The following is a 26,062-nucleotide window of genomic DNA, read 5'->3' on the forward strand; positions in this document are numbered from 1 at the left end:
TCATAGCAAATTGCATACTAGCCAGGACCGGGTTCAAAGAGGGTGGTGCTCTGTGCTGCAAGGCCACGCGATGGTTTTCTGGCCCTATTTTCCTCCTGCCTGCTTTCTTTTGCCTTGAGCCTGACCTCTCCTTAATACACAGTGTGTAATTTACCTGTTTATTTGTTCATTTGGCCAGACTTTTTTCCCCTTGGTTGATGATTTGCCTGGTGGCTGCAGGATGAGCTTCTGCATCTCGCAAAGGATTTTGCTGTGTCCATACTGAGCTCCAGCTCACAATGTACATGAGTAACAGGTTCCTGATTAGTATTTTACAGTATCAGGCTGAAATGCTTTTCTCCCCTGGATTGCTTATTATTGGAGAGAGGTGTGTTTCAGCAAGGCTTGGAAGGTTTCTCTACATCTTCTACTGTGGTTGCTGTTACAGTGCACTTCACCAGCAAACCTCTTGCTTGTTCCTCAAAAGACACCTGAAATGCTACTGCTGGCACTTGTATTTCTTGCAAAGGGTTAAGGTAATAGCAGTAATAGGGCTGGCTAGTGCTTTATCCCAGCTTACTGCCCCTCCTGTCCTTGCTGGGGGAGGACAATGACTGGAGACCCAAGAGCAGTTCCGAGGAGACAGACAGCCCAGCAATAAACCGTATTTCTTCCACAGCAGCTGGACCAAAGTTCAGCTACATGCAAAAACTACAAAAAGCTCAAGAGTTGGAAGGCTTTGATTAAAACACACTTCAGATGTGCTCATTTACCGATGTGGTGGAACGCTTTCTGCGTCTCCTGGTCTTGGAGGAACAGTCCTGATCAAAGCGAGTAACTAATGGGATTTCCGGCTAGGTCAGTACAATAGAAATCACTGGAAGGAAAGCATTATTATTTATTTATTTTCCTGCATCTTCAGGCTTGATAATTTTTAAGAATATGGGGTCTGATCAAAATGCCCTCTATGAATCAATGCAGGACACCCACTGGCTATGGCAGCGCTGGGCAGGGGTTTTTCTTCTGCAGTGCAGCAAGCCAGGATGATGCATTGCTCTTTGCTGAGAGGTGCCAAGCACGCTGGCCTGATCCTGTAAGTGCTTCGGCTCGGGCAAGCCTTGGACAGAACGCTGCTCCACGAAAATTGATGAAAAAATTTGCAAACTCTGTTACGCGTTTGACATAAGGGTGATGGGCAAGCCAAGGAGTAGAAGGGGCATTTACTCCTGACCCCTTAGCTCTGCAGGGCCTTTGACAGAGAAGTACGAAGATGTCTCAAAAGCAAATTTGCAGAATTAGGTGGAAAATGCCAGTGGAGGGCACCAGCACCTGCTCACTGCCTTCCTGGGAATACATATCACAGTTGCCCACTGTGCTGCTTCATCCTGCTGTGCAAAACTTGTGCATTTTTGCTCTGTGCCCCTAAACGGGATGAAAGGAAGCAATGTTGAATCAGGTAAAAGCAGAAAACTGGACTTGCCCTCCCTTCTTAGGTTTGCAAGGGTTTACGGGACCCTGCATGCAATTCTTTCATAGCTTCTTCCCAACTCTCTGCAGTCTGCCTCAATCCAAGGAGTGAAAGTGGTGCTCAGCCAAGTAGATTATTAATTGTGCAGTCTCCTGAGTTGTCTTTCACACAGTTCAGCATTAGTGTGGCTTGTTACAGGGGGCTGATCTGCACTGCACTGTTACCCTGTCATGTCCAGGGCTCTGCCTTCCCTGCAGTGGGTTCCTGCCTTGGATCATTAAACCACGCAGCTCCGTGGCTCTGCCTTGTTCTCCTGAGGGGTGGCACCAGGAGCGTGAAATCGTTCGCTGACCTTGCCAGAGACTTATGGTGTGAGCCTCTAAACACCTGGCCATGCAAGGACAGTTTCCACAGAGAGGTGCTCTCACCCAGTTCAGTAAACTGGAAGACGATTGTCGCAGAAATGTCTAGGTTATTTAATTTATTGTACATCTCTTTGTACCAGGTGCAGCTCAGTCCCTGCAAGGAGATGGAAAGGAGCTGGAGGATGACTGGGCAAGGATGCACATGAGGGCACAGACCCATCTCCGCCTTTTCCAAAACTGCAGACAGCAACTAGCAAAGCAGGGTGTGCGTGAAGGACAAAGTGCCCTGTGCTTTCCACAGAGGTGATGCATCAAACCCTCTGCTACATGTTGGCTGAGGCTTCAAGGAGGACTTCTGCCAGAGTCAGATAGCCTTGTAGGGCTTTGAGTGCTATTTGCAACCCCTGCAGAACATCTCTATAAAACAAAACAAATCACCATAAAGTAGTCAGGCAGTTGATAAGTATTGCTTGTGCTCAAATAACAATTGTGCATCTGTTGTGGCCTCACACTGTTCCTGTATCTTTTGATATTAGTCAACGCATGACGACTGCTATTTTAAATTCAGCTTGTACAGCGTCCAGTTCTTCATTTAGGACAAAATATGGAAGGGAAATACATGGTCATTATGCAGATGAATGCAAGTAGATAAATGCAAGTTGGCTCAGCTTTCTTGTATCGAGGGTGCCTAATGTCAGTAAATTGCTATTTCATTGCCTACAACTTTCATCAGGGAGGTTTTTCAGGCATCTGCTTTGTTGATGGGGAAACTGAGGCACGAAGGTGCAGTGTGACTGGCTAGAGGGCACACCAGGACTGGAACTCCTCTTGCTGCTCCTCTCTCCCTGCTGAGCCCTTCCCCTAGGGCTGGAGCCCTGAGCTGCATTGGAGATGTTTCCTAACCCGTTTGCCAAACTGACTATGAGTAGATAAGAGAGGCTTGTCAGAGTCCACTAGAGATAGACTGATGGGTGGATTTTGGGTTTGTTGTTGTTGGGTTTTTTTCTGAATTGGTTTCAGTATTACTGTGGTTTCAATTTCACTGCCGCATGAAGAATAGAAATGTCAGTCAACAGTATATTTATCCAAAGTGTTTAGTGAGCTAAAGTATGCTGAATAGCTAGGGGAGAAGTGTGGCATGGGGTCGGTCTCTTGTTCCCAAGTCTTAATTGCTATGGTGACAGTTCCCTTTTTCCCTCTTTCACACCATCAGTCAGGAAAGACAATCTTTGATCCAAGTCCAGCTGAGTGCAAGGTATTGCCTGCAATACATTTAGTTGTTGAACTGTGCTTTGGCTGCTAAAGCCAGAGCCGTTAATAACAGGACAGTGTCCATTCCAAGTGGTTGCAAATTCTAGTGTCCAGGCGATTAAATGTAACTAAAATCCCAATCCTTTTGACTTTCTGTCCAGCAGGAGAGCAATTACTACCTCTTCAGTAAATAAGTTGGGCTTTATTTGGCCTTTGACAGTTACAGTATTTAGAGTGACTTGGCAACTATTCACTGATGAGGTTCCAAAAAAAGCACTTAACGAAATCAAGCGATAGCAGGATAGCAGTAATGAAGTGCTAAAGACGCTGACACTTTGTTTATCCTCTTGAGAGTTTAGCAGAGATTTCAGTGGCTCCTCCCGGTTTCTCTGCCTCCCTTAACTTTTGAATCTGGATCATGAGACAGCATCTACCAGGGGCTGGTGAGGGGCCTGCCTCCCAGCCAGGGGCATCGACGCACAGGGCTGTGTCAGGCTGTCCTACCCTGGGATGCAACGGTCTGAGGTCACGCAGCCTCAGCTTCCCAATCCCAATGGCTGAGCTCCACGTAGGTGCCTGAGGCGCTGTGCTGGTGGTTTGATGGGAGAATATCCAAATATCTGAAGTAGGGGGCTGTTGGGTCTCCTGCCTCTGTGCCTCTGGCTCCAACTACTCTGCCTCGTAGAGGTAATGATGTACTTCTGGGGACAGGGCACACATGTGGCTCCTAAACCATTGGACCCTGGAAGGTCTATGCCCTTTTCCATAGCAGGAGAGATTTGGTGCCACATGTGGAGCAGTGCTCTGGTATGCACAGCAGCCACCTTCTCCCTTTGCCAGGTGGGTGCTTGAAAACTTTAGAGATGCCTCGAGTCAGACGTTTTTATAGCTGCCATTTGGCTGAATCTAGGAGTGTTTTCCTCCCTGAGAGAAGCAGCAGCTATTTTTCACAGACCAAATGAAGCCACCTGTTGGGTTAACAGGGCTTGGTTCAGTCCCTGGGCAGCCCTACACAACCTTTAGGGCCCAAAGGAGTCTTTGAAGTACCATTGAATTTCATTGTTAATGTCTCAGTCATTTGCCCTGAATGGAAGAGGGTATTTTTTTTTCACTTGCAGGCATGAATAAACTCTCTAGGTTGCAGGAAATAATCCCTCTTAAAGGAGAGTTAAAAGCACTGTCTTTTAATATAAGCTGGGAGGAAGCAAGAAAAAGGAAACTCGGTGCAGAGCTGTGCCTAGGACTGCTCCAGCTCTTCTCAAAAGCACTGAATTTTGTTCAGTGATTAGAAACAGAATAAATCAGATGAAAGGAAAGGAGCTGATGACAGGGTGATACATGTGTCAGAGAAGGGGAGGGAACGGCAAAGGAAAAGCACATAATGCGGGTGACTTTAATTACGTGGAAGGTGGGAAGATTGACTTCCCTATCCTGAGCGGGGTGTGTGAGAAGATACATTAGTCTATATTCTATCAGGGGTTGATGAGGGCTTCTCGAAGATGTTAGTAGTTACTTGCAAGAAAAAAGGTGCACTCGCTGGCAGTATTTATGAGAGCTTTAATTACATTTCACAGACTGAGTTCCAATTAGAAGGGAAGGGGGGGAAAAAAGAGGAAAGAAAAGATATACAGCATGTGTTTAAAAGCATGGTGATAAATCTATGACTAAGGATAATGGTAAACAAGGTAGCTGTACATTATGGCATCATTTGCACACTTATATTTTTAAGTGTTTATTCTAACTTCCCTCCCCCCCCATCACAAGCAAAATGCTCATCAAGGGGTCAAACACAGGCCTCCGTTACTCATCTTCCAAGAGGGAAGGCAAAGATCATTTGCAATTGCTGTGGTACAAGGCTATTACTTTTTTTTTTTTGCCAAATCATTAACTGTGTCATAAAACAGCACTCCAGAAAAGGCAGACAGAGACAGATCACAACATTTGTCTCTGTGCTCGCATGAACAGTGGAAAAATATTGCTATCATTAGTGCATCCTTTCACATTATGTTTAGTGCTGCAGGTTCCCACACTTAGAATCACAGAATGGTTAGGATTGGGTTTGTATTATCTTTGTTATGTTCTCACCTAAGCAGCTTCTTACCCAGATGAGCATGATGTCTGTTTATTTTAATGTCAGGAGGTAACACTGAAAGGAAAGATGTATAAACTGCTCAGCACTGGCTTAATTCTCTTCCCACTGTAGTCAACCAGGGACTTTGCCATTTACTTCACGGCAAGGATGGTACCTCCGTGTCTGAGTGGCTTTGGCACAACTCTCTTATTGCATCCCTTTCATGTGCCTCAGAAAGAAGCTTTTCTGTTGTCTTTACTTGTGGTGTAAGCTGTTTGCCAGTATCTCCGGAGGTGATGCAGGTAAGAGATGTGTTTTGTCTAATGACATCGGCATTGGGGGCACTGGGAATACCTTGGATCTTGCAGTATTGTTAATTAAAGTAAAGGTAAGTCTGCAAACAGTTCATGACAAACACTGAAATTCTGGCTGGAGAATAGCAGGAATTAGCTAGTGAGATTGCTTTCATTTCGGATAACATCATTCCTCCCACTGATTAATAAAAGGGCTAACAACATTTCTTAATAGTGGTGAAATGGCTATAGTGAAACCCTGGCAGTACTTCAGCAAATGGAAATTTTTGCATCTGTAATTCCGTGATCACACTTGGAAAGTTAAAATGGATCAAAGGAGAAAACTCCCTTTTCTTTGGTTATGTTGAAACCAAAATCCTTGTTTATTTAAAAGTAGCGATGTCAGGAGTAAGGTATGATGGAGCATAATTGCAAAATTCTTATTTGGTAATTAGTATCTTGCAGCCATCTTAATGCTATTAAGAAACAGGCGTAATTGCATGTAGGATGTGTATATTTATCACGGGAGCTGGCACTTCAGACCATTAGGAAGTATCTGTAGCTTTGCTGTATGCTGCATGTAGATTAATCTAGTTTAGGAGACTTCAGAGCCTGTCAGAGAGATGCTCCCATCATCCAAGCGGTGGTACCATCAAGTGGTAGGGGAGTGTTTGGAGAGGCACCAGATGTTTCCCATAGCCCTGCTACAATAACATTGTGGGTCCCTGATATTTATGCATTTCCAGAGATTTCCCTGTTGCTGGCTGCAGTATTCACGACTGCCTGTTCTATATAGACACGTAAAATAAAAAAAAAATGGTGAGTGCCAGGAGGGAGGGGCATTCATCTCCATTTGAGCTCTGTTGCACAGGATATTTCTGAACATGGACCTGCTCGAGCAGTTCCAGAGGAGGCCACAGAGATGATCAGGGGCTGGAGCACCTCCCTTATGAGGACAGGCTGAGAGAGTTGGGGTTGTTCAGCCTGAAGAAGAGAAGGCTCTGGGGAGACCTTATAAGTGGCCTTCCAGTACCTAAAGTGGGCCTACAGGAAAGCTGGGGAGGGACCCTTTATCAGGGAGTGTAGTGATAGGATGAGGGGTAACGGTTTTAAACTGAAAGAGGGTAGATTTAGATTAGACGTAAGGAAGAAATTCTTTACTGTGAGGGTGGTGAGACACTGGAACAGGTTGCCCAGAGAAGCTGTGACTGCCCCCTCCCTGGAAGTGTTCAAGGCCAGGTTGGACGGGGCTTTGAGCAACCTGGTCTAGTGGAAGGTGTCCCTGCCCATGGCAGGGGGGTTGGAACTAGATGATCTTTAAGGTCCCTTCCAACCCAAACCATTCTATGAGTGTATGAAACCTGGACTCCTGGGAGCTTCTGGGAAGAGGCTTGCCTATGACATAACCCTAGACACATATCACAGGCACAGGGCTCTGCAGCCCTAAATGAAAAAATTGTTGTTGGGGATTAACCATATTCTCTTGTCAGCCCATCAAAGAAAGTATAGATAGAAGCAGCTTATTGCAGAAATAAGCAAGACTGAAAGTCATGGCTAGGAATAAGACAGGAATAACTTGCCAGGGGAAGAGGATTTTCAATAAAAGATCATCAGAAGCAGCTCAGCACTTAAGGCTTTTTAATTAAATGTATTTGGGAAAGGATGGACAAGAAGGATCTCAGGGGAGAGATTGTTTCAGATACAGGACTAAAGCTACTGCCACACAGATGAGGTTGTACACTCTTCAGCAGAACATGTTAACTGTGAACCCTGCGGTGCTTTGTGAGGGACGTGAAGGTCCCTTCCGCATGGTTTGCAGGCTGCAAGAGAGAGTGAAGTGATTTTTCCAGTGGTCACCCAACAAACAGTTCAGCAGCAGGACCGGGAAGAGACCAAAAATCACCAGGGTCTGGTGGCACTGTGCTTCGCTGGAGTCAAGGTTGAGCCATAAAGTTAACTTAGTTTGTTTGTGTCATCCCCCTCTGCCCCATATTTCTTGACTACTTTTTAGTGCTTTGCACAGGAATACAGGGTTAGGGATTGGATCTTCGTGTACATCTGAGTCCTTCCTGATGAGAACTGCTGAACAGTACAAGACCATAGGTAGGATCTTTTCCAAAGTGGAAGACTAAAGTTTTTCTGTCTTAATGTAGGTCCAAGTGGTCTTCTGTTTCATTCATTGAAACAAAATTCAGTACTAATTCAGTACCTGGAGGGATATATTTTGCTTCCCCTTTCCTTAGTGGATCAAATTCTTGTCTTAGTTGTATGGAAGCTACTTCTGATGAAGTTGGTGAGTAGTCTCTCATGCAGACAAATGCAAGGTATGGCCTGATGTCTCAGGTAGATTTGATCTTCCCACTTTTTCATCTGGATGTCTTCACAGATGCTGCTTGTGTTTCTGTTTGGGCTCTAGAAATCTTGGCTCTAAACGTAAATTTTTCCCCAGGGTGTTCAGAAAGCAAGATTCTCTGGTGCATGAAAGTATAATTATTTGATTTTCATTCTTTTAACAATTCACTGTCTTACAAAACCGCTTCTTTTTTCCCACAATTTTCTGAAAATCCCTTTGCCCGGGTCATTTAGTATATAGTCATAGTACATGATTTGACATGCCTTACTGAGGAAAAGATGAAGCAGAGAGCATCAGATTTATTATTGGGTCAGTGACTGAGATATTTTTTGAGTTCCCAGAGCTTTATCATAGTGACCATCCTGGGTCTTGTCAGTAAAGAGATGATCTTGAGAATTAGATCACTGAGATTATAATATACTGCTGTGTTAGACAAGATTCGTGGTTGATAGAGGATATGGCATTTAATGGCCCTTTTAAATGTCACATCCAGGCTTTAAAGGCCATAGTCTCAGAATAAACAAAAGAGAACGCAGCTAGCTCCAGCAGCTTTAGAATGAGCAGCGCCCCAGTAATGCCTGTGGGAACTCATGGTCCATATTATGAAGCAGTTACAAGACTAAGTGGCCACTGGAAACCATGCAAGGATGATAGTGGTGTCTTGCTTGAGTTATGAGATAAGATGTGCCTATGCGGTCAGCATGCCTTTTATTTAGCAGGAAAAAGAAGTAAGTAATATGAAGTTCTTATCAGAGCGATGCACAAAAAGTTAGGCATTAATGGCTCGAGTAATTTTGGTTGGAGTACAATAAATAAAGTGATTGTGTACTACATGAAGTAATGTATGACTCTGCAAGCAGTTGCTTGGCAGCTGTATGACTGGATGTTTTTTTTTTTTTTCTTAGCTATGTAACATTTTGAGTGGATGATAACACTGGGAAAAATGTATTTCCACTTTTCTCAGATGCATACATCACTGGTAGGAAAAGGCGCATGGGAGGGTAATCTATGGAGCTGAATTCTGTACCCTTAGTGCTGTATAATATAAAAATGTGTGTGGACAGTTTGCTCTGATCAGATGTGAAAGTTCAGTATCTTCAGGCTTTTTAAAATCAGGTGGTTTTATAATTTTTATAGACTGATAAATGTTGCCAAATTGCTTGAAAATTCACTGATAGTCTTCAAGGGACGTTCAACTTTAAAAAACACAGTTGAAGCATACATCCTTACTTAAGGCTTTTCTTGTGTTTTTTTTCTGGATGACTCATGGAAGTGTGCATGTGTGTATGTCTATATTTAAAAGTGTCCTTTTCTGTTTTGTTTTTCAGGTTCTCAGCAAGTAACTGTTGTGTTGATTTTTTTTTTTGTTACTTTTTGTCCTCAGTACTAATTTCTAGAACAAACTTCAGTTATCTCTTAAAATTATTTTTTTTTTAACCAAGTTTACCCCCTTTTTCGAATTGTACCCTTTGTTTACCCAAGCAGACATCACTATTAGATATGGCTGTGGTTTTGTAATTAAGGACACAGGGCCAGATGGGCAGTACTCAAGCAAGTCACTGCATGGTGAATTTTGGTAATCTGCCCCCAGGGGTGAATCATTATTGATTTAAAGGAAGATGAAAACTCAGTGGTGTTTTGTGGGAGGGCTAAATTATCTCTTCTGGCCTTAAAATCTAGGGATATTGATTTAAAATTGATTATCTTGGTTTACTTGCTGCCTATAAATTTGCAAACTCAAGTTAAATGAGCATAAAACATGTTCAGGTTGAGTCCAGTGTATTTGTACAGAGTTTTAACTAAATCATTTTAAAGATTGCTCTTTTTATTAAGCCCGCTTAACTGTGTGTAGCGCTCTGAGTACTTCTCATTTTTGGGGGGAGCAGTCTAGCAACATTTGAATACTGCACTGTAATTGAATCCTGGTGCAAACCTGTCTTTTTTGTTCTTGCATTCACTGCAGTGACCTTGATAATGTGAATGCGTCACCTTTTGCTACTCCTTGGAAGGCAGTCCTGTAAAAACAGGATCAATTACGTGCATTGCTAGGATCCTGTTTTCAATACTGCTGAATTAAAAACAGTTAGAGATAGTTAATGGGCTTTCCCCTTGTATGGAAGAGGGGGGGAATAAACAAAGGAGAATAAAAGCTGAATTGTTTGAGAGGAGGTAATCTCTGTTTTGTTTCTGCCATAGATTAGGGATGATCAATTATCATGTCAGAAGGCGGAGAAGCTAATACACCCCAGAATCTACATGTAGTTATTTAATCATCCTGCCTGATGCATAACATTCATCATTCACATTTTTAATGCCACTTACTGTTATCATCTCACATTTATGCAGGGCACATTTAAGGAGAGAAAAGTCATCCTGATAGGCAACGTCCTGGGGAATAGAATAGTGGAGAAACCCATAGGGTTCAATTTCTGGCTCTTCAGTCTAAGTAGCTTGAGCCCTGGCCTCATGCAGAAACTTGTACACGTCTGATCTTGAGATGACAGCCCTGTAGATGACTCAAGTCATCATCTGAAGAAAAACTTTAATGAACTCCCACCTGTACTGGGTGAGTGGCCCTCAGTGGTGCTGTAAACTGCTTTTTTCCAAGAGCAAGTGGGAGCTAACATCATCACAGACCTGTGAAGGATGCAGGCAAATGCCTCTGAGCAGCTGGTATTTATGAAGTAAGGTCTAGTAGCCACCAGATCCTGTCACCTGCCTTGTTTGGACTACTTTCAGCCATCTTCAAGGTGCAATTTCAGCCAGCCACTGGATGAGGTGAGCACTTGCAGCATGAAGGTTGTTCAAGGGGGAGTCATAAACATGCAGGGTGATATCAAACAGAGAAGTGTTTTATGTATTGCATGTGTGGAGACATGCGTACACGTATTTTATTTCCTCGCTAAACTTTTTGATGGTCTAGTCCACAAACTGAATAAAGATGAAGGAGAGAGAATTGGGCACTTGCTTAGGTCTATTCAAGATGGTCCAAGTTGGAGAAGAGAGGCAAGAAACTCCTCTGAAGGAGGAACCCCCAGTGACTGATCATGTTGAAATCCCCTTTTCTAGCAGTTACAAAGCTAAGAGGTGGTGAGTGATCAAGGAGAACTTGCCAAAACCATATCTTTAGCCCTATTTGTAGTGGTCGTGAACCAAAAGAGGAATCTGGATGCAGTAAGACTTGTCTTGCCTCCATCTTTCTATAATGAGGTCTTGGGAGTGTTGGATGAGATGATGTCACCAAAGCCTCAAGATATATTTGAAAGTGTAGCTTCACAAATGCTTACTCTGAAGCAGTAGGTTGCTTGATTCCTAGAAGCCTCCTCTTAGCCATGTCTAGGAATAGTGAAGCCACTGTTTTTGTTTCACAGCCAGGAGGTGGATGGATCTAAAATGTGGATTTGTGGCACAATTTTTCCCCCCCGATGCTACAGAGAATGGCAGTATTGGAAGTACAAGCCAAAAAGACAGAAAATTCCCACTCTGCTATCCTGTGTGTGTAAGTGTCACCTAATTTTTGATTAGTCCTACCCACAAATCAGTGAAAAATGCTGTTGCGGGGGTGGCAGCCACCGACCAGTGTAGATTGCGTGTTGCAGACAGAAAATTCTCTGACCACAGTTCTGATGCTGAGGAGAAGCTAAAGACATGTCCATTTATCCATGACATGCGCAGCTACAATTTAAAACATCTGAAATCTCTGTTGGTACCATTTAATTTCTGGATGACAGTCCCACCCTTGGATGCTCAGGGTGTTTTCCTGTAGCATTGCCCCAACCTCCAGAGCCTGTGGCGACCCAGCTGACTAGGCAAGTGCTTGGGACATACCCTGTCAGAAGTAGAGGGGGAAAATTGGACTAGAGGGTCCCTGTACAGTCTGTAAATTGGGTTTTCATGTCAGAAGTGTTCTGGAGGGTTCTTGAGTTTGTCTCTAAATCCTTTTCAACACCTTTGGAAATCAACTGGACTGGAAAAGTCTGCCATATTGTGTCAGAAGAAAGTCTATATTTGCTTCCTGCAGGAAGGTAATGCCTCTGCAGGGCGGGAGAGTCAAGAGACATGCTTTCATATGCAGCTACATTTATCCCATTGAAAACACTGATGCTCATCCTGGGCTTTGTGTTGCTCAGTTGTGATCTCTGCAGTTTCGCTTCAGCTAACCAATTTTACACAGCACTCATCTTTAAGCACACAACTAGTACTTCTGCTTGGAAACAGAAGTTGGAGAGAGTTATTAAATTAAGAAAATAAGCCTTTACTGTAAATTTCCCCATAATTTTCCTTTTTGTTACTCATGTAAGGTTTTTGTTCCATGTTTGAGCTCAGCGTGGTGTCGCCAAGTTGCTTGTGATTTAAATAGAAGAAGCTGACTGCCAGAAGTAATGCTTGCAGGTATTCCTTCTTTTCTTTTATTTGCCTTACAGCAGTGCCTGCAGGCCAAAGCAAAGATTGTGCTGGCAGCATCTGAATAGTTAGTTCCTGCCCCTCAAGTCAAAATAGATAAAGGAATTATCATTATCTTCATTGCACAGATAACAGCAGGGAAAGATGAAGTGACTTGCCCATGGTCATGCTACAAGTCTCTGGCAGAGCCAGAAAGCAAAGTATTATTTCCTCTGGTCTGATGCTTTTATCCCAGTGCCATCCTTTTGTGCAACTAGCTGCTTTCAACAGTTTAGATTTTTTTCCTTAACGTCTCTTGGCACAGATGTGCAGGCTGGTAAATGGCATGAAATATATGTCTCCCAGATCTCTGCCTTTCGAGATCCTTTTTATTTTTATCACTCACCTTATGATGCCCAGCTGCCTTTGTAGAGCCGTGTGTCTGGAAGGATCTCAGGATGTGCTCATCTAACCTGCTTTAAAACCTCCAAAGACACAGATGCCGCAGGTTCACTGGGTGATTTTTCCTGGTGCTTCATTATTTTTGTCCTTAGAAAGCTGTTCCTAAATTTAATTCTGTGCTTGTCTTGCTCCAGAGACAGTAGCCTTTTACTTATTTGGAGACTTATGTTCTCTTTCAGTCTCTTTTTCCCTGGGACTGAACAGCTCTGCTTCTTTCAGTCTCTGTTCGTAGCTTTCTCAACTTGTGCTTGTTTTCCAATTCCCTCTTGGATTCCCTCAAAATGCGCTGTTTTTCCCAACATTTGAAATGGGGCACAGTACGGAGCCGCCAGCTCCCTCAATCACTTTTTCCTTCTCCCCAAGGACCTGATAAATCACTTCTCTGCCTCCTGGGAAGCCCCAGGTCGAAGCTGCAGCTCTTCTTCCTTCCAAAGGACATTGCAGGCTCCCATGTTTCACACTGCAAAGGTTACCTCTTAGGAAGCTGAAGGTACCCAAATTTCCCTTGGTAATATCAAAAGATGTTTTCCCAGGCACCTGTAGTGCACTTTGATCTGTGCAGAATTTGCTAGTTAGCTTCATTTCAATGCTTGGAACCTGAGATTTTAGGGTAAACGGTACCTAGGGTTACACTTAACTGCTGAAAAACTGGGCAGGATGTCTCGGTTGGCAGCAAGGATGAGATCTGTTAGATTTTGTCCCTGTTTGTCTGCCATTTCCCTTAAAAACAGTGATAGCTTGGGCAGCGTTTGCCCTGATCCAGAAAAGCAACTGTCAGTTTGAAACCTAAGACAGGGTGGGAGTGGGTTTATGGATCACAGGTGTATATATAACCACAGGTGTATAAACCTTTCCATTTCAGCTCTAGTCACTTTGCGGTTTTACTATTCTAGGGTTTTGTTCTAATATAACCTGTTTGATATATTATTTTCTTCTAAATAATTTTATTTCAAGCCTTCTGGACTTCATTGGGGAACTTGGTTATGGAAAAGGTCTGGACCATGATTCTGCAAAGCTGTGGCCAGGTCAGGGTCCTGTCAATGGTGGTGCCCTTGAGCTTTTCTCCCATTTATGAAAGAGACGTGAGAGAAGAACCGTGGTGGTAGGAGGGACCAAGTACCATAGGAAATTCAAAACTACCTACCACGGGAGTTAAGGACTTAGCCCGTTCTTCCCTCTGACCTGCTGCACCTCTTCAGTAGCTTTTCTTCAAGTGGAAACATAAGGAAGTTATTTGGCTGCCTCTGATTTCACTGGAGTGTTCAGTAATTTGGATTTAATATTAGAATTCATCAGCAAGACTGATTGGTGTATCATGCAAAGTGGCAGGATTGGCAGAGAAGGAAATTTCCCACACAGTTTAAAAATGGTCCATGGATTCACCGGGTTTAGAGTTTGATAGCAGCTGGAAGAAGGATGCAGCAAGTCTTGTATGAAGAAAGAAACCAATATAGGAATTAAGAAGGTGAATCATGGCAGGGAGCAGGAACATGCACATTTTATGCATTTTATTCAGTATCTATGGTTTTGTTCTTAATGGTGTGTGGTTTTTAAAAGGAAGCTTTTTCTTAAATGCAAATAAGATACTAGATTACTAATGATAGGAGAGGCACTGGTAAGTGTGTTGGAAGCTAACCTGATAAATGCACTCAATAATGAGGATTCTACTGCAAAATGCTGAGCCCTGTGGCTACAATCCAGCAAAGTGCTGAAAGCAGTGGTAGCACTCATGCGCTTAAAGTTAAGCATTTTCCCAAAGCACTTTGATGAATCAGAGCTGGAGTCCTTATCACCTTGCTAGGAGTGAATTTATAATAAGAATCTTGTGAGTCAAGAGTATTTATTCTTAGGCTTCACAACTAAACCACTAATGGAATACAGGGAAATTACAGCTCTTCTGTGGTATGAAGGAATCTGGCTCTGGTCTTAACCACAAATTGTTCCACAGCTTTGAGAAAAACTTAGTATCTTGATTTCCAGAGGCCCTAGAAAAAACAAAACCAGATATTGCAATTCCCTGCACCCTATAGGAAGATATTTCTTCACACCTCACTTCCCTGCTCCAGCAACCATTCATCTCAGGTATGCCTCAGACCTACTAGAGACAGCAGAGAACCCTTTTCCCTGAGCCCAGGCAAACCGTGATGCCTTAATGTCTCCCTCTCCCTTCCTGGGAGCTGAATAAATTACAGCCCAACAGAAACTGTCTGTGCAGACTCAGGGCTGATGCTGCTATAAGTACAAATGAATGTATCCTAGGCCTGGCAATAGGAAAGAAGTTTTCCAAACAGTGAATTATGTCCATGGCCAGTCTTGCTGGGCCAATTTTTAAAATTTATTTCTTTTTAAATAGTCTGTAGCTTTATGAAGGGGACTTTGCACCACAGTGTCTGTGACTCTGGCTTTGAAGTCCCTGCAAAATACAGGTGAGTGTTTGCAAGTATGCAGGTTTCAAAGGCAAAAAATTACCTTGATTGATGTTACAGAGCACCGTGCCCTTTGTAGCCTTCGTTGTATAGACAGTCCTTAAAATACTCACACACCGATGTTCCTGATAAGGCATTGAATGTGTGTGTTGAGTGAACAAACTGAAAGTAATACTTCCCGTCCCTCGAGATGAGTGTGCTCAGTCTTGTACGGTTGTTTGTGATAAGTCTTCTCAGAAATCACAAAAGAAATTAAAATAGCAGCGTACAGAGGATTTATTGACAGCTGAAATGCCAGGACATTTCTTATTTCCCTACATCCCAACAGTGGGCATTTCCAGTGGTGACCATGTTAGTTAGCTCATGCTGTCTGGAGATAAAAATACTGCTAATGCCATTATTCTCATTTACAACTTCTACGATTGGGGGGTGTGTGGGGTGTGTTCCTGTCACCGGCAATTTTCTCTTGTGATACCTAGTCATGTTTTCCTAAAGCCCCGTGCCTGCAAGTCAGCTTCCGTTATTTAAGAGTACACGTCTCGCATACATGACTGTCAGGAGCCAAAAGCATATCTGTACAACTCTGTAAGCAGAAGGCAAATGGCAAGAATACAATTTATTTTTTGAAATCATGAGCATTTAAGAGTCTTCCCCAAGATTATTTGTTGTTTGGAGATGGTGGTGATCTGTGCTAGATTCCATTAAATATTCTGGATCTGTTGTACATGGGGTGGTGCGCACATGAGGAATGACCAAGTCACCTTGCTCCAAACGCTCTATAGTTTAGTGGCCAGATTCTGTGATGTCTTTCGGCTCTGCTAATAATCCTGTCGCAACTGCAACGTATGATAGCTGTGTCACGGTGCAGCTTCGTTATGCTAAATTTTTTAGAAGTTATTTGCTTTTTTTGTGGCAAAAGCAGTGATTTTTGGAAACATTTGTGCAGTCAGCAACAGGGTATACAGTAATACTGCTCTCTTGCTGTTTGTTCTTTTAATACCATTTTATAGGAGTAGCTAAATATCATGGAGCATTCATCAAAAGATTTGTGGCAAGAAGCAGTAGGTCCTTATGGGTGGATCAGTTAATGTTAGCTGGTCACTGTGAAACAGAAGATACTTGGCTTCCCTTGGTTTTTCTCTGCTGTTTCTCTCCTTGCAAACTCCTCCAGGAGATGCTCAGAGGAAAGGTGGCCTTCAATTAGGTGAATTTAGTGTGCATGCACCCCTCCTTCCCCCAGGTTGTGCTAGCACAGTGAAATTACAGCAAGAGCAGGGTATTGGGACACAGTAAATCTTGAAGCCTAAGACCACACTGGTGCACTGCAGTCCCAGTCTCAACCAGGCATATCTCCTGAGCTGTTACACAGATCAGAAGAAAGAGATTAACTGTTATCCCTGTGCTGATGCAAATTGCATGCAGATTACTTCTGTTATCTCTCTAATGTGAGTATGAATTGAAGTTTTCTTCCTGTTTTGTATCTTCCAGCCATGAGCACTTCTGTGTAGTGGGGCTGCTGGTAATTAAAAGCATTGGGTTAGTAGTGTCCACAAATACACAGCATCTGTTCTGCTCTCTTTGCCATTAGCAAAGGTACTTTTCTGGTATCTTAGGTCCAAGATTTAGAAGTCTAGAGAAATTATCTGAGGAAGGCTTTGTCAAAGTAAGAACAGGCTCTCCAAGAGAATTAGGCAGCAATTTGGGTTTCACCTTGAATGAACCCAATGCTGTGTCCGGCTAGGAGGCAGCAAGGTCTGGGAGCACCTTGACTCTGTGACCAGCTTGGGCTTCAAGTCATGTCATGCTGCTGAGCTCAAGAGGCTGTGCTTAATCTTTTAAGGACTGGGGTGGGAACCACCTGAAAGATCACTCCTTTTCATATGAGATAAATCTGGTTGCTTGGGACTCATGTTACAAAAATGGGGCCCTGCCTTCTGTCCGGGCCACTGAGTATTTGAATTGGGTTCCTCTCTCTTGTGTGACCTCTTTCATTTGAAGGCACACATCAAGGCATCTCAGGTTTCAGAGGCATTCAAAATGGAGTTGGGTAATAAAGACTGTAAATTGGTCTAAGACCTGGCATTTACCTCAGGCGTTCATCTTGGGAGGTGGAAAATGTGAAGAAACACTGTATATTCGTTGCCAAGGAAATGTGAAGATTGTGTTCTCGTTTTGATATTTGATGTGTGAAAAGGACCAGCATGAAGTCCCCATCTACTCAAGAGATACCTTGAAAAATAATTCGAAAGAAGATTATCTCCATATATGAACCATGTTTTAGGATTGGGCTCGTATTTGGTAAGGTGTGTAGATTTAATTCTGGGGCTAAAATTTACCCCCTTGCACTATTTAGGGCCTGTTCGTCATTGAAATCGCATGTATGATCTCAGATAGAATTGAAAGGCATTTAATGCTACATAGTCTAAGGACCTTTTATTCCCTGGACTCAATTTTCAGAAGCACTTACAAGCACCTGCAAATTGAGGTCTAACCTGTTTGGCTAACTAGGCAAGCATGGTTTGCAACTACTTGTCCTCAAGGGACAAAGAGTTTTGAAACCCATTATCAGACAAACTGGGGTACACTCTGGGATATTAAAAATTGCAGTAGAAAAGTCAAGTTATGACTTAAATGCTAAGTTCTGACCCAGGCATAATATCCACAGTAAAAGTACTCTTAGGGGAGCCATTAGGTGTGGAGCTTTTCTAAAAGTATATAGTTTCTTTACAGAAGTGCAAAGAGGTAATACAGTGAAGATGTGGGCTTTTTCCTACTCAGAATAGTGTTTCTGTTTTAACTAATGTATGTATCTTGTTTAAAATTAATCTACTGTTTGAAGCCACCTGCAATTTCACATGCCTTTAGCGTGACTCGGTGAATAATGCAGGTCTTGCTCTAAACTCTGAAGTCACCAAAGGCCTGAGAAAAAAATTCGATAATGTCATTAATTAGAAACTGAGTGAAAAATTGCAGTATACCAGGCTTTTGAAGTGGAACCAGAATTACTTGTCTTGTGGTTACTCTTCTGATACAGGTTTCATTTTCTTCAATTAAATCTGGCTTTATGAGTGCATTAATGATAGCATAACTATTTGGTTATACGATGACAGGTGAAGGTATTGATTTAATCACAAGCATGAATTTGACTTTTAAATATTCTGGCATAAATTCAGACTGAAAAAGAAACATGGCATCACACGGAGGGAGAAACCCCAAGGTATATTGTAAGGTCTTAAGTGTTAGATCCCGAACACTTGCACATTACAGGAATGTAATCACAGTAAAATAAATTGCAAATGCATGAAAAACACATGAAAATCCATGGCATAGATGTCTATAAAAGGTGATGTCTGTATCTATAGACATCTGTGTCATAGATGTCTATAATGGCAGCCAGGGCACAGATGGTAGCAGCAGGATCCTCCTTTTTGATGCCTTAGTTGTCTTTGGAGAGGGACCTGAAGTCCTGATACCTGGAGAGCCAAAGGAAGGAGAGGTGCCAGTCTGCCGGTGTAAACCAGCTTCTCTTCCTGGGCTACTCTGGGTTGCTCCAAGTGAGGATCTCTCCTGGCAGAAGTTAAAGCTGGATTGAAGGTCCTGGGCTTGGTTTTTGCACCAAGGGTGAAGGGAGCTAGTTTTGTTTGGTTTGGCTTGGTTTGTTTTTTTGATCAGAAGTAGAAAACTTCATTGGCTGTGGGGCTAAGGGTGAGGTGGGGAGCCATTAACTGTTGTTTCTGCCAGAGTGAAAAATACCAAGGCAAAAGTAATTGGGCTGGAGAGAGCATTAGATAGACCATGAGATGTAGAAACTGGATTATTTGTTTTATCTTGGTGGAGTGGTCATTCACCTGATAACATTAGTTTCACTTAAAATATAATTAACATTTTATTCCACTAAGCATCATTGTATGCTAGATGTTAGTGGGACACAGCACAGTATGTTGTAAATACGGGGTTTGGTGCCCAGATGGCTAATTCAGTGCTAATGTCATTATCAAATGTTACAGAGGAAGAATGTCCTAAAAGGTCTATTCCTCATGAAATCATCTCCTGTAGTTATTCAGATGTGACTAATAATGCATCTTCTGCAGAAACTTTAATTTATTTATTTGGTATGTCCCCTTATTCTTCTTAAGAAATGTTAGGAATAGAACCAAAAAAAAAGTAGAATCATTTTTCTGTGCTTTTATTTGTTTTCTGATTAATTTTAGTCTCAGGAAAGCAAAAATGTACATTAGCAATTTCACACCTTGTTACATCTTCTGTTTGCTTTCATCACACGCATGGCTGTTTTCATGAATGGCAAACATAAACATAAATGATGTAATATCCCTCTTTGATTTTGAGTGTCTTGCTGAGAAATTAATGCATATGTGCAGATTACTTGTAAAGAAACATGAGAACAATTCACAATGTACATGCACTGTTTGTAGTGTTAAGACATGGATCTGAACAAGACTTCTGCCTGTTTACATATGAAACATGGGAGATTACAACTTTATGTAGCTTGTCTCTTACGGCATTTATTTTTTTACATGTTGTACTCCAAATGGAAGTGCTCCATGACTTGGCTTCGTTCTATTAAGAGGATGCTGCCCTTGCAGAAGCAGTGACCTCTGAAAAGCAAGTCTCAAGTAATCCTTTTATTTTCCTGAGATCATGTAGCACAGTATCCAGTTGCAGGCTTTTAAGGTGGAATGATTGCAGACTTTGTCTGCTTGCCTAGATTGGATTACGTTTTGTTTGACAAAGAAAACTCTAAAATACTTATACCTTCCTTCCTTCAGTTCAGAGCATTGTAATCTCTGTGCATTGAGGATGCAGAGTAGTTGCCCTATCATCCCAGCACCACTGGGATTTATTGAATTTACTTAATTGGCCTTTATCTCATGGTTACACTTTAACGCTTCTTTTGAAGGAGATTCAAAAAGGATACAGTTACTCCTTTTCTAATTTACTTTGAGAGTTGTGTTACTCATTTTCTTATCTTCCCTCCTTTTCCCGGTAGAGCAGGGCATTCTGCAGAGCCACAATTGAACATGTTAAGAGACGTGCACAGTGAGAGATTTAAGTCCATGAAGCTGTTAACTAGCCAGGCTTTTTACACACTGCTTTTTAAAGAGCATGCTCTGTTTCAGGCAAGTAGGAAGTTTGACCAGCACTTTTGGATGGCTGATGGTGCATTTTGTGTTGTAATCTGCTGATGCACGTGAAGGAGAGCTGAACCCTGAACCTCCCAGTGAAAGATTTTGCAGCAGAGTTCAGGAGTGCTTGCATTGTTCTCTTGTTTTTAAAGTACTTGTGAGCCTTGGTCCTATAAACACTTCAGGAAACCTCATAAAGTGGATGAAAAGTCCCTTATTTGGTCAGGCGATCTTGACACTTAGAATTGCCTTCCTGAGAGGCATTTGATACTGGGGAAGGCTGAGGTGTCTCCCCTTGCTGCACTTCTCAAGTTTGCTTTTACTGATAGGAGTTTTAAAAGGCTTAATGCTCAGCTCTGACTTTCTCCATCCTGCCAGAACTCTGCTGCCAGCTCTGCAAGCCTGACATAGCTGTTGCAGGGATTTGGGTGCACTGGAGGACAGTCCCAGGGGGACATGGGTCTCTTTTTCTGAGTACTTTGGTGTCTCCATCTCCTATATATAGCATCCAAGTGGCTCACGATAAGAAATGATCAGTATCATCTATTTAACTATGGTTGCATAATCATCTGTTATTTGACACCACCACCCCACAGTGAGACTTGTTTTCTGATGCCTCTGAAAACCATGTAGCTCCCTTTGTGTTAGAAGGGAAGTTCATCTTATTTTAATGAAATTCACTACTTGCTGTGTCTTCTCTGGGCTAACACATCTGACCATACACATGTCCACGGACCGCATATCTCACATGAACAACTCAACTTGCTGTGCACATGCATGCACAATACATATTTAGGCACCTGGATTAATTAATGGAAAGTCCTATACTGGATTAGCAGTTTGAGCCTACGTTGTTATTTGCTTTCAGGTAGCCCAAAAAATTGTGGAGGACATCAGCCGAGGTTAAGGTGGCTTCTGCAGATGAAAAATTGTTGGTGATCACTGTGCAGCGCCTACATAAATAACATGATCATCATTCAAATTAAGATGGTTTTTACTTGCTCAGTGGACTAGTTGGAGTAGTTGTGAAGTAGATGCACAGCTAGAAACCGAGTGTTGTCTGTGCAGCTTGATGCCAGCTCTCCAGCAGAAAACAATATGGAAATAGCCAACACCTTTCAGGATCCTTCAAGAGCCAGGTGGAGGAGAGATTAGTAAACAGGAATGAGAAAAACTGGGTCTGAAAAGAGACTGAGATGTGGGAGCTTGCTTTAAAAGAGAAGCTTGCTGCTAGCCTTCAGTCCAGGGATAATTGTCTGGAGCTCTTCCCTTACTCTTTTTGGCTGAAGATCAGACCTGGCAAAACTAATTTGTTTGTTGTCTTTATTTTACTTAATGGGTTTGGGTTTTTTAGTATTGTGAAAATTGGCTAGTCCTGCATATAGGAAAAGTCTTTTTTTTTTTTTTAATAGTTCCAAATACATTTTGGAAGATAAAATGTGGTCATTTTCTACTTCTCTTTGCATTCAATTCCCCATATGGCCACAAAGGTCTTTGCCGTGGGTCTCCCCAGTTCTCTGTAATCCTTGCTGAGAGCTGGCCTGTCCAAAGGGTGAGTCAAAGGCCCTCGGTCAGGCATGGGCTGGTTTTTCCTCTAGAGAAGTTGCTCTTGGCCCTATGAATTAGAGACTATGAATTTCTTCTGTCCCCTTTTCACTCAGTGTTGTTTCCTAATCTCTGGCATAAAATACCTGGGGTGTTTGAGTTGCATTGCCCATAGCAACTTTTGCTACGGAGCTGGTGGGGATGGTAACAACCACAACTTGAAAAGTCTCTGCAGATATCAAACTGAAAACAAAGGATCAAACCTGTTTCTGATGAACATATCTGCTGCAAAGGGCAGATAACCTTTCAGGGCTGCATCTTAAAATAATAAGCAGAGCTGGTATGGCTGCTTTCATGCTGCGGCTTCCCCAAGCACACTGCAAACTTCCAAACCGTGATTGCCATTAAAATCTTTACGGTTGCCATTTGCAAGGAATTAGCATCACTATGCGAGCTGTAACACCCCAGTGATATTTACGTAGAGCAATTGAATTATAAAGCTTGTAAAGGCCTGGCTGCCCTGTTCCTTGCTTCTGGAAGGAGGGGGCTGAAAGATGCCTAGGCTTTAACTACTGTACAAGCCAAAAAATAAATAGTTAAGGAGCCCATGTAATCTAAGGTCTTCTGAAAAATACATACCTTCAAAGCAGCTGAAAGAAAGCAATATGTAATCAATATGTAATTCTGATAACATAGCCCCCTGACACATTTGGAAAGGCAGGGTGTGGGGTTGATGTGTTTGAAAAGTGCTTGAAAAGACAAGGGTGATGTGTGTAAGCTGCTGATGGTAGTTCTTATGTTGTTACTTTGTTGAGGTGGGTGATGCTGGTCAGATCCTCAGCTGCTGAAAATCTGTGAGTCCAGCTGTTAAAAATGGGTAAATACCACCGAGGTGAAAACAGACCCCACTGATCTGCAGTAGCTGAGGATTGCCTTGCGTTTGAGGATGCACTGACAAATTAGACTTTGGCAGGGGCAGGCTGTCTTACTAACCGTGGGTTTTGTCTGTTCTGTTTTTCTTCTGTCTTGCAGCACCTTCTCCAGTCAGTAGTGTGAAAAAAGGGAAGATAACTAAAAATAGCATCTCCCTTTCCTGGCAGGAGCCAGATCGACCCAACGGCATCATCCTGGAATACGAAATCAAATATTTTGAAAAGGTGTGACAAACTGATTGCTGAGCATCCCAAGTACCTTCTCCTTACTGTCCTTTTCTTTTAGTTATAATTATTTGAGTCATGGAAGAGAATGGAGTGATTTTATGCATAAATCAATGTCAGATTGATTTTGCAGTAAATGAATAGGAAGACCTGAAATGAGGGTGTTGTTTTCCATTAGTGTGCCACTTCTCTTGAACAAATACATTAAATCTGCGTGTCAGATTCCTCTCTGGCCTTATCACATTAAGATAGAGCCTGCTCATTTGTTAAAAGTGGGAGGAGCTGGGGATCAAGTGTCCATCTCCTCCGGGAAACATCAGGCTATCCCTTGCCTTTGGCATTTCAATTTCTCACTTGATTTTTGCATCCACAGTGTAAGGAGAGGAGAAGGATTTTGCAGAGAGATTGCATGTGCTCTGACTTGAAGAAGGGCATCGTGGCTTAAAAAGTTACCTGGGTTTTCCAGCTCTTGGTCTAATGGAAAATGCTCTCTCTTCCTACAAAACTTGCCTCTCCTAGTCTTCATTTTAAATGGTGACTTGTTCTCTTCCTGCAAAATTAATGCAGTTTCAGTGAAAACGATAACAAATGCACTTTGTCTAAATAACATCTTTTGAGTGATGCAGCCTTAGATCTTTGGAAATCCTAGATTTCCAAAAATCAGATTTGCAAGATTTGACTGAACAGCAGTTTCTTGCCGTAGCTGGGATTGTAAGGTATTCTTTTTTCTTCTGAAACAGACAGGCTTTCTACATGAAAACAAGAGGGAAATAATAAAACTGAATCACAATTCACTTTTTGGGGGGAGTTGAATTTCTATTTTAAGGAAGATCTTCCATTAGTTCTGTTGATGACCCAGGTGAAAACACTCAACATGGACCAGGACTGGTCCTTAGTCCTCTCTTCTTTCTCTGACCATTGGAGGGACCTACTCAAGCAGCCCGTGCAAACAGGGGAAAGAATTTCAGAAATACTCTGCATCAGGATAAAATCAACATTATTTTTGCAGATGAGGGAGCTTGGGAAAGGGCACAAGATGAGTGAGTGGCTTAAATAGGCCTGGGGTTTTCAAAAAGATTAAAGCACAAAGCAAGAATCATGATATGCTATCACTAAAAATAATCCATTACTGATTCTTTTATTAACTTGTTTGAACAACTGTTGTGGCACATTGAATCCTTACTGTGAAGTGGCCTGGGAAGATTAGCCTTTAGGAACCTTGATAATGAACAAATAATTACAGAAAAAAAATCCATATATTCATTCATTTTACTTCAGTTTGTTTTCAAACAAGCTGGGGAAGGGTGGGCTTAAAATGTTGTATTTGTGGTCTGGAACTAGTTTCAAATAGCTTCAGTAAATTGGTCTTCAATGCAAGTCCTTTATGGGGAGGTAGCTACAAGCAGCCTGAGTTTATGCTGTCTTAATTTATTTCTTTCAGATTGATAGTGAAGCTTAGCGTTTTCTGTAGGAAATCTCAAGTGTTTAAACGGGCAGAAGTCAGCAGCGTATTGAAAACCTAATTGGGCTGACATGCAAGCAAAGATGTGACCTAATATTCACTTAATGCTTTTTAACCAGTCATTGAGTTAGATTTGGGATGTCGTCCTTAATCCTTTTTGTTTGTTGCTACTGTCATTTATATTATCTTATTTTTCAGCCCTTTATAAGGGTAAATTTGCAGCATTCATTTCGAGGGATGAGAATGATCTAGTTTAAATATTTTGGAAAACTTAGTTTTGTCAGATTACATTACTTTAAGAGAAATCACTCATTTAACAAGAAAAAAAAAGGCGCCCCTCTCTCTCTATATATATATATACACACATTTCTCCAAGACAGTCTTAGGTACCTACAGGCTTTAATGAGAAGAATCTGTAATCCTACATTTGGAGATTCCCAGGGCCTTATCCAGGCATACTACTGTCTATGGAAAGTTGCCCATTAAATTAAAAAAAAAAAAAAAAAAGAAAAAAGAAAAATCAGTTCAGATGCTAAGAGCTATGCAGAAATCTTGGTGGGGAATTACTAAGAACTCCTATTTACGTCATAATAATTTGGATCTGAGAGGATATGGTGAATAAGAAGCAGTTTCCAAGTTTGTAGACCTTAATTTATGAGCTCTTGTCTAGATTGTGTTACAGTAAATAATTCTAAGAGTAATTACCAAGCATTTGAGTGAAATTTTAATCAAAGAACTGAAACTCTTTCACATTAGCAACTGATGTAAATGAAGATTTATTTCAGCAATTTTTCTTGAAGTTCATTGCTTCAGAAGAACAATGCAAAATTAGGTATTTTCCTGGAGTTCTGGTTTACTATTCCCTTCTCAAGTTCTAATTCGTGGTTCTAGAAATGCCAGCATAAAGTTGTACGATGTACAATGTATATTACTCTCTTTTAGACCTAATTACATTACTGGGTAGTCATTTTGGTATAAATTAAAATCCTTTCTAAGGTGATGGGATTTTTTTCTTCTTCCCCATGCCTTGCGATTGACCTCTACGATGAACCTTTCCATTGCCCCACTCCATGTATATCCCCAGCAATGGAAAGCTGCTCCTACTGTAGATGCCAGTTTGTCCCTGTATTGTCATTTATATGTGGAAAGTCACTCTGCTCTGTTTCATACCTCCTAGAGTCATTGATTATAAAAGAGAAATCAAATCTCACATTTTGTACTGAAGAAAGGGCCTGGGGGGGGGGGTGGGGGGGGCGTGGGGAAGGGATCCTCAAAAATGCATATTTTAGTCATTCTTTGTAACATTGCTGTGGGGGTTGCTAAGAGTCTGTCTTCTCTGAGAGCCACTATTTGTGTGTGTGAACTTTGTGTTTTGTTGGGGGGGGTTGGGAAAAGGACCAGGAGACGAGCTACACCATCATCAAATCCAAAGAGACGACGATTACTGCAGATGGCTTGAAACCAGGCTCAGCGTACGTCTTCCAGATCCGAGCCCGGACAGCTGCAGGCTACGGTGGCTTCAGCCGAAGATTTGAGTTTGAAACCAGTCCAGTGTGTAAGTCCTTTTAATTACTGTCAGCCCATGTCTCTGGAATAGTTGCCAGAAATAAGTCAGGCGATCAGCAACTTCGCAGAGAGCTGTTCCTTGTCCTGGCCTCATCCTTTGACTTTGGAAACATCAGGCATGTCATGACCATGCACTA

General features: G+C 42.1%; 1 protein-coding gene across 13 annotated transcripts in view; it reads left to right on the forward strand.

The window, feature by feature from the left end:
- The window catches only part of EPHA5 (EPH receptor A5), a 209,778-nt gene that overhangs the window by 122,147 nt on the left and 61,569 nt on the right, over positions 1-26,062 (forward strand). For all 13 annotated transcript variants that reach the window (XM_074866972.1, XM_074866973.1, XM_074866979.1 and 10 more), the window contains 2 exons: positions 22,773-22,897; positions 25,755-25,914. In XM_074866972.1, the coding sequence (XP_074723073.1) occupies positions 22,773-22,897; positions 25,755-25,914 (285 nt within the window). The remainder of the gene's footprint in view (positions 1-22,772; positions 22,898-25,754; positions 25,915-26,062) is intronic.

The sequence above is a fragment of the Strix uralensis genome, chromosome 4 (assembly GCF_047716275.1).
Source record: "Strix uralensis isolate ZFMK-TIS-50842 chromosome 4, bStrUra1, whole genome shotgun sequence".
Lineage (NCBI taxonomy): Eukaryota > Metazoa > Chordata > Aves > Strigiformes > Strigidae > Strix > Strix uralensis.